General features: G+C 56.9%; 2 protein-coding genes across 4 annotated transcripts in view; one reads left to right on the forward strand and one right to left on the reverse strand.

Annotated features, from left to right (window-relative positions):
* The window catches only part of COL5A3 (collagen type V alpha 3 chain), a 35,771-nt gene extending 28,474 nt beyond the window's left edge, over positions 1-7,297 (reverse strand). For 2 of the 3 annotated variants that reach the window (XM_081135749.1, XM_081135747.1), the window contains exons 1-6: positions 7,134-7,297; positions 3,004-3,165; positions 2,721-2,910; positions 2,490-2,646; positions 1,716-1,820; positions 1,233-1,388 (exon numbers count right to left, since the gene is read on the reverse strand). In XM_081135749.1, the coding sequence (XP_080991875.1) occupies positions 1,233-1,388; positions 1,716-1,820; positions 2,490-2,646; positions 2,721-2,910; positions 3,004-3,165; positions 7,134-7,221 (858 nt within the window). In that variant the 5' untranslated portion in view covers positions 7,222-7,297. The remainder of the gene's footprint in view (positions 1-1,232; positions 1,389-1,715; positions 1,821-2,489; positions 2,647-2,720; positions 2,911-3,003; positions 3,166-7,133) is intronic. The other variant, XM_081135748.1, reaches the window with a different exon arrangement.
* A 1,686-nt stretch (positions 7,298-8,983) lies between these two features.
* RDH8 (retinol dehydrogenase 8) lies at positions 8,984-13,356 on the forward strand (the record flags this gene model as incomplete). Its single annotated transcript, XM_081135461.1, has 6 exons — positions 8,984-9,086; positions 10,665-10,826; positions 11,407-11,586; positions 12,519-12,612; positions 12,823-13,006; positions 13,108-13,356. 6 exons carry the CDS (start codon positions 8,984-8,986, stop codon positions 13,354-13,356), a joined length of 972 nt encoding a protein of 323 aa, XP_080991587.1.
* Positions 13,357-13,556: the final 200 nt, after the last annotated feature.

Consider the following 13,556-nt stretch of genomic DNA (forward strand, 5'->3'; position numbering starts at 1 on the left):
GTGGGAGCCAAGGTAAGGGGCGGTGGCTGAGGAAGGGACTGGAGAGGGGCAGGCTACCCCGGACACCAGGGGCAGCCTGGGCCTGAAGTAATAACTTCTTTCTCCCTGCTAATATTGAGAGCAGATGTAGTACAACCAGTGACCCTACCCTAACCAAAGACCCCTGCCAATGGTATTCACCAATGACCCCTGCCCAGTGACCAACCAAATAATTACCCCTATCAATGACCCCCGATTGATGATCTCCACTAAGAAACCTAACCAATGTCTCCAACAAATAACCTACATCATTGGCCCCCATCAATGGCTACAACCAGTTACTTTTTCATTCAGTAACCTCTCCAATCAATGACTCCAGCCAGTGATACCCCCACAATAAGCACTAACTAGTGATCCCCCCAACTAATAGGCCCTACCAGTGATTCCTAATAATCATTCCCCAACCGGTTCATCCAACAATGAACAATGAATACCCATAGTGAGCCCAACTAGTGCTCCCCAACACTAAACAGTGATTTGACTAACCAATGACCCATCCATGACTTCCCATTGCAGTCTCTCAAACTAACTATTTCATCCATACACCCCTGAAAGTCACTCCTCCAACTAGTGCCTTCCAATCAGTGATTCCCCCATGTATGACCTCCTCAAGTAATGACCTTCAGCAATGACCCCCCACAATTTACCCCTAAACTAGTGACACTAATAACATCAACAGTGGCCTCCATCAATGTCCTCCAACAGTGACCCCCAACTAGGAACCCCTCAAACACTGATCTCAAGTATTATCTCCCTACAGTGACCCCACCAACCAGCAACCTCTACCAGAGAGATCAAATAATGCTCCCAATTTCAGTTAATGATCCCCAGTAAATAATCCTTACCAATGACCCCAGCCCGTCAACCCCAAGCAGTGACACACTAATGAACCCATCATTCACCCCAGCTACCCTTAAACAGTAACCCTCATCAAGACCCTTCTAATAATAAGATACTCATCTGGGTGTGCCCCCTCCCTCCAGTCCCCCAGAAATTGGGGGCAGACATGGAGAGCTCGTAAGGCAGGACCAGCACCCTCTCCCTGCCACCCATTCATCAGTCAGCTAAGATAATTCAAAAGTCAGGGATTGGAGACTAGAAGCAAGACCTTCAATGAGTTGCCAATTGTCAGTGGGAATCAGAGACCAGAAATCAGCCGTCGGCAATCAGAGGTGAGGTTGCAGGCCCCTTACCTGGTTCTCCAGGGAGCCAAGAGTAGGAGCTGGGGTCAAGGTCTCCTTGTTCTTCTTCCTGCCCTTCCCCTTACGACCGCGCCCTTTTTTCTTCCCCTTCCCCTTCCCCTTCCTCTTCCGCCGAGGGGGAGGGGTTTCTGGCTCACCCTGGGGGACCTGGGAAAGAGACCCCCAATCAGACCCAGGGGCCCTCAGTGGAGGCCTCATCAGGCCACCTGGGGCTATGTTGGCACATGATCTATTGATCCTGTGTTTTGAAACCAGGGCTCACTCAGCTTTGTGACCCCAGGTCAAGGTCAATTATATTATCTGGAGCTAAGGGTCACCTGGTTATGTGACCTGAAGTCAAGGTCACTCATGCTTAGAATCTGTTTGAGGGCAGGAGTCATTCAGTCCCATGGATGGGGCTCAGAATTCCCCCCCTCCTGAGACCCGGAGCAGGGATGACTCAGCCTGTGACCTCAGGATAAGCCTCTTACTCACCCCTGTGGCTGCAGGGTCCAGGTGGTCACAGCCAGGAAGGTACTGCTCACAGGCCTGGAAGGCAGCCTGAGGATCCGGGCTTATCAGCAGCTCCTGAATATCTCCCTGGGGAGAGGGTGGGAGACAGCAAAGGGAGCCACGGGCTGCCTCTGACCCCATTCCAAGCACAGGGGCTTGGTGCTTCTCCACCCACAGCACCAAAGTACAAGGAGGGGGTGGCCCCGCCACAGCCCTAGTGACCCCTCTGCCCCTCAAAACTGAGAAAAGAAAGATTCTATCAGGGTCACAGCAAATCACAACTGCGAACCACACGCCACAACATCCATCCCATCAGAGGCACATCCGTCCCTTCGCTCTCTGCTGCCAGGCGCCTGGGGAGGGGAGCAACAGGATAGAGGAGGCCCCTGGCCCCCTGGAGGTGGCACATGGCACAATCACTTACAGCACGTCCCTGCACCAAAAACACACCTGTCACACGGCTGCACAACACCGTGCCTTGCAGGCACCCAACAGCATAACCACCCCACACACAGTCACACCACAACCTTACCCTCCCACCACAGGCCAAGTGTGTGCAGCACAAATTACCACGTGGCTCTAGAACCTCAGTCACACACCGGAGAGATGCACAGTGATGTGTGGTGCCCCTTCTCTCAGCTTCCTGGCGGTAAGCGGAGCTCGATGTCCCCCTTCTCTAATCTCTTCTCCAGATCAGGCTGTGGATAAAACTTCCACTGCCCTCTGCCTCAGTTTCCCCTATCACTGAACACCTACCTCGAAAGTCTCCTCTCTGAGGTCCTGGGTCCCCAGCACAGTGACTCCAGCTGTGCTGATGAATCGAGGTCCTTGGCCTAACACAGGGGGCTGAGGTTCACAGTCCACCACCAGGGTCACCATGTCACCGTCCACGCTGACTGCTACCCGGTGCCACCTGCAGGGAGAAGCCTCAGTGGGGGATGCTTCTCACCCCACCACTCTTTGGATCCTCACTCTCCTTATACTCACCTGCCATCCATGAGGTTGAGCTGCTGAGGGAGGGGTCTAAAGGGGCCACCGAGGAGGCCCAGAGCCGGCCCCAGGGCCAGGCCCAGCTGCCGGGCACCACTCTCATCATAAAAGGATAGAAGGACAGACTGGTTGGCTGGCTGGCCCCGAAAAGTGATCAGCACAGAGAAGTTTTCAGGAAAGTGTCCATCTGATGGGGGGCAGAGGGAAAGGGGCGGCTCGGATGACCTGGCAGTGACCCGTGTTCCCAGGATGATCCCCAGCCCCTCCCACACTGACTTACCTGGAAAGAGTTCCCAGGTGGGGATGCCTAGGATGCTGGCCTTGCCCACCCTGAATGCCTGGTCGCCCTTTGGGGCCCTCTGGGGGCAGAGGCCAGGCCCCTCTGGGACCCCAGCCTGGCCCCCCCGGACACCTAGCACCTTCAGCACGTCCACGGGGTCTGCTGCAGAAAGAAGCAGAGTGCAGGGCAGTTAAAACAAGCCCAGGACTCCGTGTGAGTGGCTCAGGTTTGGGGACTCAGCCCTCCCCAACTGTGTTTATGGGTTAGGGAGAGGAATCAGGTGTGGGACCCTCACCCCCTTCTCCCCCACAGCTGTTCCGGCTTCAGTAGCCTGTTGACTCCTGTTTTGTTGTGTTTTTTCCCTTGGTTTTGGTGAGAGAAAAAACACTGACCTAGTTCTGGGATGAATCAAAGCTTCCTGGCCTGAGCCCCAGAGCCAGACTGTCCCCTTCTCTGCCCTCCCCCGCACCAGCTCCCAGGCTGCTTCCCAGGCCTGAAGCCCCCTTGCCAGGGGAAACCCACTTGGAGAGGAGGGGCTCCTTGTGTCTTCTTTCCCTACCTCCGCCCTCTGACCTCTTCTTTTGACCACCACTTCCAGTGAACTTCCTCTGGCCACCACCTCTCCTGACCACTTCCTTCTGATCTCCTCCTTGACCACCATCGCCCATGGCCTCCTCCCTGTGACTACTGCACTCAGGCCTCCTCCTTCTGACCACTCTTTCTCTAGCCATGCCCTCTGACCTCCGCCCTCTGACCTCCTCCCTCTGCCTGTCCCAGTCTCCTTCATCTGACCTGTGGCCTCCCCATTTTATCTCCCTCTTTGTCTTCATTAGGACTACCTAGCTCTGATACCGCCCTGACCTCCTCCCTCTGACCTGCTCCCTCTCATCTCAGCAAAGAAAAGGACTGGTCTGGCCCAACCAGAGCCTAATCCAAGCAGTCCCACCAGTCCTGCCCCATGCAGCCCAGACTGAACAGCAGTAAGTGGAACCACATGGCTTGGGCAGGGGTAGGCGGGAGCTACCCCTGGCCCAAAGCCCCTGCCTGATCTCTCCTCCCCACCCCCAGCAGACGCCCCACTGACCCCCTGACCCAGCCTCTTGGCAGGAGCCAGATTCTACTGAATCTGCCCATGACCTCACCCTGGGGGCGGCTCTGCTGACCTCACCATTGGGGGCCAGGATAGGGGGCCAGACCAGCGGGAGAGAGGGGCTTGGATGAGGGACCCCATTCTAACTCCTCCTGGGTCAGACTTGTCATTCTCCCTACTCCATAGAGCCCGTTTCAGCCTCAGCTCCCTCCTGCCCCCAACCTGTCTGCTCGCGCTCTCTCTCTCTCTCTCTCTCTCTCTCTCTCTCTCTCTCTCTCTCTCTCTCTCTCTCGCGCGCGCGCTCTCGCTCTCGCTCTCGCTCTCGCTCTCTCTCTCTCTCCCCCCACCCCACCCTCTCTTTGCCCCACTTTCTGTCTCGGTCTTTCCAGGTCTCTCCATGTCCAGCTCTGAAGCAGCCTCTCTCTCCCCCTCTCTCCCCCTTCCCCCTCAATCCTGCTGCCATCACCAGCCCCAGCTCTCATTGCCTGTTCCGCGGCTGGGCTGTCATTAAGAGGTATTTGGGTTACAGACCGTTGGGACTAAGATCTGGGCTCCCAGGCTCTGCTAACCACAAGGGTCACTCCCTCGTGCGCTGACCATCCCAGCTGACCCCTCTCCAGGCTGGGGCCCAGGGGAGGCCTGAGATCTGTTATCTCAGTGTGGCTCTCCCAGGCTCTCCCCTCAACCTGACTCCAGTCTCTGTGCAGTGGGGAAAAGCCTCCTCTCTACCAGTCACTCATTCATGTTTTAAAAGTCCTCCCTAGCCCAGCCAGTGTGGCTCACTGGTTGAGCGTAAACCCATGAACCTGGAGGTCACGGTTTGATTCCTGGTCAGGGCACATGCCCGGGTTTCAGGCTCAGTCCCCGGGGGGGGGCATGCAGGAGGCAGCCGATCAATGTTTCTCTCTCATCTATGTTTCTCCCTCTCTCTCCTTTCCTCTCTCTCTCAAGTCAATTTAAAAGAACATTTTTTTTTTAATTAAATTTTTAAAAAAACTCCTTCCCAGCATCTAACCCAAATGCCTCTTGCTTCAATCTTGTGTCCCTTCTTAAATGACCTTTCAGAAACTGACTTCCCTTTCTTTTCATGGCTGGCTTCGTGACAAGGAGACACACAAGAGGCATTGAGTCTTGCCTGCAAGCCAGGGGGTGGGGGTCTGTCAAAGACCCAGCCCACCCTTCCCCCACAGACTCTCCACTGTGGTGGTCAGGGCCCCAGGGAGACACTGGGTGGGATCTAGGATGTGGAGTGGGGCAAGCAGGGAGCAGGTTGGGACACAGCTGGGACACCCTCAGAAGTGTAGGGGAGCATAGGTGTGAGTGCCTGTGCAAATGGGTATATGTGCCTCTGTGCACGTGCATGAGATTGTACATGTGTGTGATGTTCAATGGACCAGGGAGTGGCTAAGAGAGCGATCTGTGGTGTGTTAATGTGTGTGGGTATTTGGCCATTGATGGAAAGGTTCGGTTCAGTTCTTTGACTTGTGGCTCTGTGTCCCTGCAGTGAGGTCCGGCAGGCGAGTCTGTGATTGCATTTAGACTCAAGTTGGGGGAATGTGGTAATACCTGAGAGTGTGGCCAAGCCGTGTGGGTGACTGGCTGTGAATGCTGACTGTGTTGTATGGATGCCAGTGGAAGCATATGTGAGAGTTTGAAAGTGTAGGAGGGTGACAAAAGCTGTGGCCATGTGGCGGGTGACTGATGGGGCTGCCTGGGCCTGGGCACCGGTGTTTAACATTCCTGATGTCCCAGGGGCTTGCATTCTGAAAAATTGCCGAGGTTGAACAACTGTGTGGATGTGTGAGCATGGGAATGGGGCATAGGCCAATCTGGGCTTATCCACGGGAGCAGGCACCTCCCTGAACTTCAGACAGTGGCCCACGTGCGTGTGTGCGTCCGTGTGTGTGCGTGTGTGCGTGTGTGTGTGTGTGTGTGTGTGTATTGGGGGACTGAGTTTACCTTAGGAAGGATTTCCAAGAGGGCCTGGCCTGGGATCTCTCAGACCAGGGAAGCTCTCTAGACATTCACTTGAGGGACTATCATCTTCCCAACCCCCGGGTGCTTCGCACCAGGAACCCTGCGGGGCGGGCGCGGCACCCAGCCAGGCGAGCGCAGCTGGGCGTGCGTCAGCGCTGACTCACCCCTCCGGCGGCCCCCGAGACCCTTGGGGGGGCTCCTGAGAAACTCCTTGGGAAAAACACCCCAGGCTCGCTCAACGGGGGGGAGCAACTTCCACTCCCGCCCCCGCTAGCGCTCCGCCCCGCCCCGCCCCCCGCCCCGCCCGGCCTCGCCCCTCACCCGGCCCTCCCCGGGCCCTGTCCATGGTGCTGATCCAGGCTCTGGGGAGCTGGGGTGGGGGAGGGGAAAGGGGTTGGGGAGAGGAGGTGGGCGCGCCAATTGGGGGCTGAAGAAGAGGGAGAGTAGGGTGAACCCATTTGGGGAGACGCAAAAGGAAGTCTGAACCTACGATTAGCCCCCTCCCATACGCCCCACTCACCATCACCCTTAGAATCATCCACTTACGTCCCTCTGGGCTATTATTTATGCCCCAAAATCACCACTGCACCCCGCATGAGGTCACCCAGAGACACACAATCATAAAGCGTAATGCATACAATTATTCTCAAAATCCGCCCCCCCCCACACACACACATACACACACAGACACATTTGCACGTCCACAGCTGACAATCACACACTCGCTGGGGGCTCAGCCCGTCACCCATCCCCATACAGTCATCGTCAGCTCTCACTCTCAAGCATACACACAATTTTACTCCAAATGGCCAGACGCACATTGCTACACTCACGCATGCACACACTTATAAATTGCATTCATTCCCATGCACCCACCAGAGAAACAGGGTCACACATCTCCTCGCACTCGCCCAGCTGTCACACCCACAGCCGCGCAGAGCCCGACACTCGCACACTGTAGCCACGCGCAACGCGCACGCCTCCCCCTTCCCGACTCCACCCGGTCTTTGGGCGCCTCTCCGGATCCTGCGCCCTGGGTCCCATGCCCTCCCTCCGGGCTCACCGGCCTGTGTCCGGGGCAGAAGCTGCAGCGAGGCCAGGAGCAGGCAGAGGCCGGCCCGCGGCTGGCCTAGGCCCCGGCGACTCCCCATCCCCGCGGGGCCCGCACGCAAGATGCGGGACCAGCCGGGGCGGCTGCCGGGAGTGGCGGCTTCACGGGCTCGGCCACGCACCCGAGGCGGCAGCTCCGCTCGGGGTCGGCAGGAGACTGCCCCAGACCCCGCCCTGGCCTCGCCCTGCTCGGCGGCGCGCGGCCGGGCGGGACCGCGGGGGGGGCGGCCGGCAGCCGAGGGGGAAGTTCGGGAAGTTTGTGCCGAGCGCTGATTGGCCAGCTGGGGGCGGAGCCCTGGCCCGCGCTGGGCCCTTCTGGCCCCACCCCACTCTGGAGGAGCAGGGTCACTCCCACTCAGCCTTAGAATTTGGGGTCCCAGGTTTACCCCAAACTCTTTCCTCCTAACAGGCCCCCTCAAAGGAGATCTTCGCCTCATTCAAACTTCAGCCTCCTGGCAGCAGGGGGTATAGCTTTATACCAAATTCCTTGTCACCCAGGGCCCCTAAAGGGATCTCAGGCTCACACCAGACTCTTGCCACCTGCCTTGCCCCAACCCTTTAGCCCCACAGAAGAGGGACTGCCTCACCCCAGCACCTTCCCTTCAGGTCCCCAAATAAAGGGTCCGCGCCCCACCTCAGACCTCGCCCCAGATTCCCAAATGAAGTTCCCAGACTTGCCGTAAACCTTCATCTATCCTCCCAAATTCCAGAATTGGATTCCGGGCCCCACCCCCAACCTTACCCCAGATTCCCAAGCACCGGCCTTGATTTCCCCCAAACCCTTAATCTTCAAATAAAGGGTCCCACCTCCATGCCTAGCCCTCCTCTCCCCCACTCAGGTCCCAAATGGACGCCCTGGCCCCAACCTCAAATCCTCACACATACCCCCATAAAATGTGGAGCACTGCCACAGGGAGGAGCAGTCCCCTGCCATTTCTGGGGTGAGGCAGAGCCCCCCTCACCCTGCTGGGACCCCCCAGTGTGAAGAGGCCCCAGGGGACCAGGTGAAGCTGTCTGTGCAATTGGACAAGAGCAGACGTGTGTGACCTGAGGCAGCTTCCACAGGGAGGAGCCCAAGGGGCGTATCCTGGGCCCTGAACTCCCCCCCCACCACCCAGAGAGAGAAGCCAGCAGTGCCTCCCTCCCAGCCCCTGGCTCCTCAGACAAAGAGTCTCTGTGTCCCTGGAGAGGAGGGGGTGGGGACCCATCTGGCCTGAGAGGGAGGTGGGGGCTCCCAGGGTGGGGGGAGCAGAGGGAATCTCCCTAGGCTGCTCCTCCTCCCTCCCCAGGGACATCTGAGGCTAAGGTTCTCATAAAATTTCTGCCCTGCCCTGCCCTGCCCTGCCCTGCCCTGCCTTGCTGGGAAGTTTCTGCTCTATCTCACCCTGTCTTCTGACATTTCTGTGCACATCTGAAAGGACCCTTCTGAGACCACACTCTGTCACCTTCTCTCCCTCTCTCCCTCCAATCGGAGATTCTTTGCCCAGAAGAGAGACAGCAAGAGAGTACCCCTGTAACTCCCCAGGCTCCCTGAAACTGCCCCCAGCCCTGAATAATTTACAAGCCTAATAAAAAGCTCCACATTGTAAGTGTAGCAGTGAGAAGAAATATTTACAGATAAAGAAAAGAGGGTGTATTGGGGTTAAGGAACTCCCCCCAGCTGCCTGCCCTCGATCAGTTCAGAATCAGGGGCTCTAGGGGGCCCTTTGCCCTGCAGGGGGCCTGTTTCAAAGATGTTTAGGGAGATGGGTGGCAGGGAGCAGGTGCTGGCCAGCAGAGTCCATGCGTCCAGGGGGGGTCAACATGGCTGACCGTCCCCGGACTGTGCTGATCTCAGGCTGCTCGTCTGGAATTGGCCTGGAGCTCGCAGTGCAGCTGGCTCATGACTCCAGGCAGCGCTACCAGGGTAAGGGGCCCAGGGCAGGGTGGGCACGGCTTCCAGGACCCTCAGCCCCCTTGGCACTATTTCCACCAGCCCTTCCCTCCCAGCTGCATTTGTGGGCTTGGGGAGGACCCAGGACAAGTGGAAGCCCCCTGACTACCTCTCCTTATGAATCAACCCCTCATCCAGTGAATATTTCTTGAGCATCTCCTGGATGCCAGGCACTATTCTAGGTGCTGGAAAAACAGCTGTGAACAAAACAGACCGAAATCTCTGCTCCAATAGTGGTGTAGTGGGGGAGGGGAGGGAGGGAAGGCAATATGCAGATTTAAAATTTTTATAGACGTGCTAAGAAACAAAATGAAGCAAGGGGAATGGGGGGGGGTGACAGTTTTAGAAGGGCTGGGCAGGGAGGTTTCACTTAGGACTCCCTTCCCCCACCCTTCCCCAGATTACTGCTCCAAGATAAGCCTCTTAAGTGAATCTGACCTGGAGGGCTCAAGGGGTCCTAGAGGACTTGGCTTAGGGACTTGGCCTCCTGCAGTTCTGAAGTCAGTTGCCCGTCTGCAGCCCACCCATGGAGACCTCTGGCCGAGAGCAGACTGGAGTCCAAGCAGGCAAAGGGCTCTTACCTAAGAGGAGGCTGCAGGGGGGAGGGCATTGTCCCAGTTGGCAGAGCTGCTCTCCCAGCCGGCTCTCTGTCCTCTGTCTTAGACACATGCACAGCTTTGAGTGTGACCGCCTGAGTGCCAGTATGCGGGACAGCCACTGAGCTGCGTGTGTCCCTGCGGCAGGCAGGGTGTATACACTGCTAAAGGATGGTGTTTATTGAGCGCTTACAATGTGCCAGGCTAAATGTTTTGCATCTGGTTAGCTATTTAATCCCCACATCACCCCTCTGAGGTGGCCGCTATCATTTACCCCATCTTAGAAATGAGGAAAACCCTGGTTCACAGCTAGTCACAAGATTCAAAGAGGGGGACAAGAGATTTATGTCTTGATGGGGAAGCAGCAAGGTTCTAGATGAAAAGCATTGTGGCCATCTTTGGAAAATAAGTCAGTGATCTAATCATACGGTTCTTGTAAGGAGGAATCAAGATGGTTCTTCTAACAGTGTTTAGCACAGTGTCTGGCACATAGTAGGTGTTCAATAAGTCAGAACTTATGTTGATGATGTAAATGCGTCTATCATACTTGCATGTGCACATAGCACATATGTTGACCCTAGGTGTATATGCATTTATTTTCTCAAGGAGATATGTTTTATGTTCACTTTATTGTCTGGCCTACTAGGCTGTGAACTCCATGAAGGCACTAACTTTATCTTATTTTATGCAATAGCCTCAGTACCTAGAATAGGACATGGTATGTAGTAGATGCTCAATAAATATGTTGGATGGATGAATGGATGAATGAATGGATGGATGGATAAGCATGTAAAGATATGTATACAAGTGTGAATTTGTGGATTTGTGGTGAATGTAGGTGTGCAAACCTGTGGGTTTCATTCCTCTGTGACTGCTCATGCAAGATCATAGAAATATGCAAGTCCATACGTAGGCGAAAGGAGTCAGTACCTGCTCAACTGCTCTCTGTCCCCAGTGGTGGCCACCATGAGAGATATGGGAAAGAAGGGGACACTGGAGGCAGCTGCCGGGGAGGCTCTGGGTCAGACCCTCACTGTGGCCCAGCTGGATGTGTGCAGTGATGAGTCAGTGGCCCAATGTCTCAGCTGCATCCAGGGAGGAGAAGTGGACGTGCTGGGTGAGACTGAGAAGTCCCTGGGGTCACTCGCCCCCTCCCTGGCCTAAGCACACACTCTCACCACAGCGAGGCCCTGCAGTGTCTGGGCACCAGCATCCTCTTGCCCTGAACAGAAGGGGTAGACCAGTTGGCCAAGAACCAAAGTCTTAGTAGGGCTACAAGAAATAAACTGAAATCTTTGCACAGAGGGATTTTATTGAAGAAAACTTCTCACACATGGAGAAAATCCTATGTGGCTTGATGAGTCATTTGGGGAAGGGAGCATGGTGAAGAGGAGCTCATGACTCCTTAACATACCCAAGGAGGGTGGGTATGGCTGGATGCAATTTGGGGTCAGAGTTGAATCACTCAAACATTAAAGGGGAGGTTGTTCCCAGAAGTGCTTCCTCCCACCCAGGGTTCAGGGTCCCCTATAGCAAATGTTGAATTATATGTAAATATTATCAAGGCTCCACGTTTGTCCACCCAGGATACCCTGGATTTGGAGTGGGTGGGTGGGCTGATTCGGAGAGTGTCCCTGAAGGAGTGACACCAGAATGGTGGGGGGACTTTAAAGTAACCTTCAGCACCTCCCCCCCAGTGAGTAATGCTGGAGTGGGCCTGGTGGGGCCCCTGGAGGGGCTCAGCCTGGCTACCATGCAGAAAGTCTTTGATACCAACTTTTTCGGAGCTGTCCGCCTGGTCAAAGCTGTGCTTCCTGGCATGAAGAGAAGGCGACAGGGCCACATCGTGGTGGTCAGCAGTGTCATGGGGCTGCAGGGTAAGCTCTGGGGTGCCACCCCTGGGAACCCCCCGTGTCTGACTCTCCTTAGCTGGAAGGATGGCAAACAGGTTTTAGTTCATATTCCACAGGAGCCCGCGCTGGGAAGGGCTCTGAAGCTCAGAAGGAAAAGCTCTGGAGGAGAGTGACTGGTGAGGGACTCGGCAGCCGCAGTACAGGTGCTGCCAATGGCCATCTGCGCCCCACTTCTGAACACCTCCAAAAATCTCTCCCAACCACCCCCCAAAATCCAAAAAAAGCATCAGAACCCCTTTTCCTGAGATTCCTCCTTGACAAACCCTCCCACCAGGCCCCAGGGCGTCTAGGTTTGGGATTCTGAAGTTCCTCAGAAAAGAGAACAGTGACTGACCAGTGACGTCTGCCATGGGCCTGCAGTGGAGGCCACCTACTCGCCACCTCCATGCTCCTGGGTTTCTCTTCCTCGAACCCTCTAGCCTCCCTTTCTCCCTTGGACATTTCTTCAGATATGCCCCCTCCCCAGCTGTCCCCTAAGGAATCCTCCCTTTTCACCACCCTGCAGCGGAGAAGCTGCATTTACTTGGCCCATTCCTTTGGCCCCTCACCCAACCGCATTCACTGCTCAGCAGGACTGATAAGGACCCGGCTGAACAGGACTCGCCCTCAGGGGCCCTGGGGATCCAGACCCAAGTAGCCCTCAGGGTTTAGAGGAAGGAGGGAAGTAAGAGCATTTCCTGGGCCAAGGGCAGATGGAGCACTGCTGGGAAAAAGTGGCAGCTGGCACCCCAGGACAACCTCATCCTGGCGCCACATGCCCATCACCTGGTACCAGATGGCTCCTCATTCCGATCCTCAAACCCTCTTTGTTCTGTCTCCCAAAGACCCTCTCCCCCAGGACCCACAAAGCCCATCACCCAGGCCCCAAAGGGCCCGCCTTCCTCCAACCCTCTCAGGTGTCGTGTTCAACGACGTCTATGCAGCCTCCAAGTTTGCCCTGGAAGGATTCTTCGAGAGCCTGGCCATCCAGCTGCTCCAGTTCAACATCTTGTGAGGCGAGGCGAGCCCTTGGGCAGGGTGGGGGAGTGGAGGGGTGATGGGGCAGGTGAGGAAATGGGGGCAGCGAGGAGATGGGCGCACAGGGAGGGATGAAACAATGACGGGAGACATGAGGGTGAAAAGGGAAGAGGGACAGTAATGAGCGAAATGGAGCCGTGAGTGTGCTGGAGCACCGGGCCCCCTCCCCGTCCTTGTTCCCAGCATCTCCCTGGTGGAACCCGGCCCGGTGGCCACGGACTTCGAAGGAAAGCTCCTGGAGCAGGTGTCCGCGGTGGAGCTCCCAGGCCCTGACCCTGACACCCTGCACTACTTCAGGGATGTCTACCTCCCGGCCTCCAGGGAGCTCTTCTGCTCCGTAGGGCAGAGCCCACAGGATGTGGCCCAGGTGAGGGGGGCGCGGCCCCAAGACGCCCTTTAGCATGTAGGGGACCCCACCCTACAGAAGCCCCGTCCCTGGGTTCCGGAGCTCAGGACTCCACCACACAGGCCATTGTCAAGGTCATCGGCTCGGCCAGGCCGCCCCTGCGCCTGCAGACCAACGCCCGCTACGGCGCGCTGACGGCGCTCCGGGCCGCAGACCCCTCGGGCCGCCTGTGGGTGCGCGCGGCCCACCGCCTGCTCTTCCGCTGGCCTCGCCTCCTCGGCCTGGGCCTGCGCTGCCTGGCCTGCGGCTGCTCCCGCCCTCGCCCTCGGGTCTGGCCCCGGGGAGCCTCGCCCGACCCTCCCCACTCCTGAGCAGCCAGGCCTCTTCCGTCCACACCCAGGTCAGAGGCCATACAGACCTTCATTCATTCACTCGTTCATTCAGCAAAATCGGCCTGACCCGCCCTGTCCCTGGGCATCGCTCAGCCTCCAGGCTCAGACCCTTGGTGGGCAGAGAAGGAACCTAGGACCCAGGGCTGAGGAGTCCAGAGCTGGGAGCTGGTGCTGTGTCT

This window comes from Miniopterus schreibersii (genome assembly GCF_964146895.1).
Source record: "Miniopterus schreibersii genome assembly, chromosome: 4".
Classification (NCBI taxonomy): domain Eukaryota; kingdom Metazoa; phylum Chordata; class Mammalia; order Chiroptera; family Miniopteridae; genus Miniopterus; species Miniopterus schreibersii.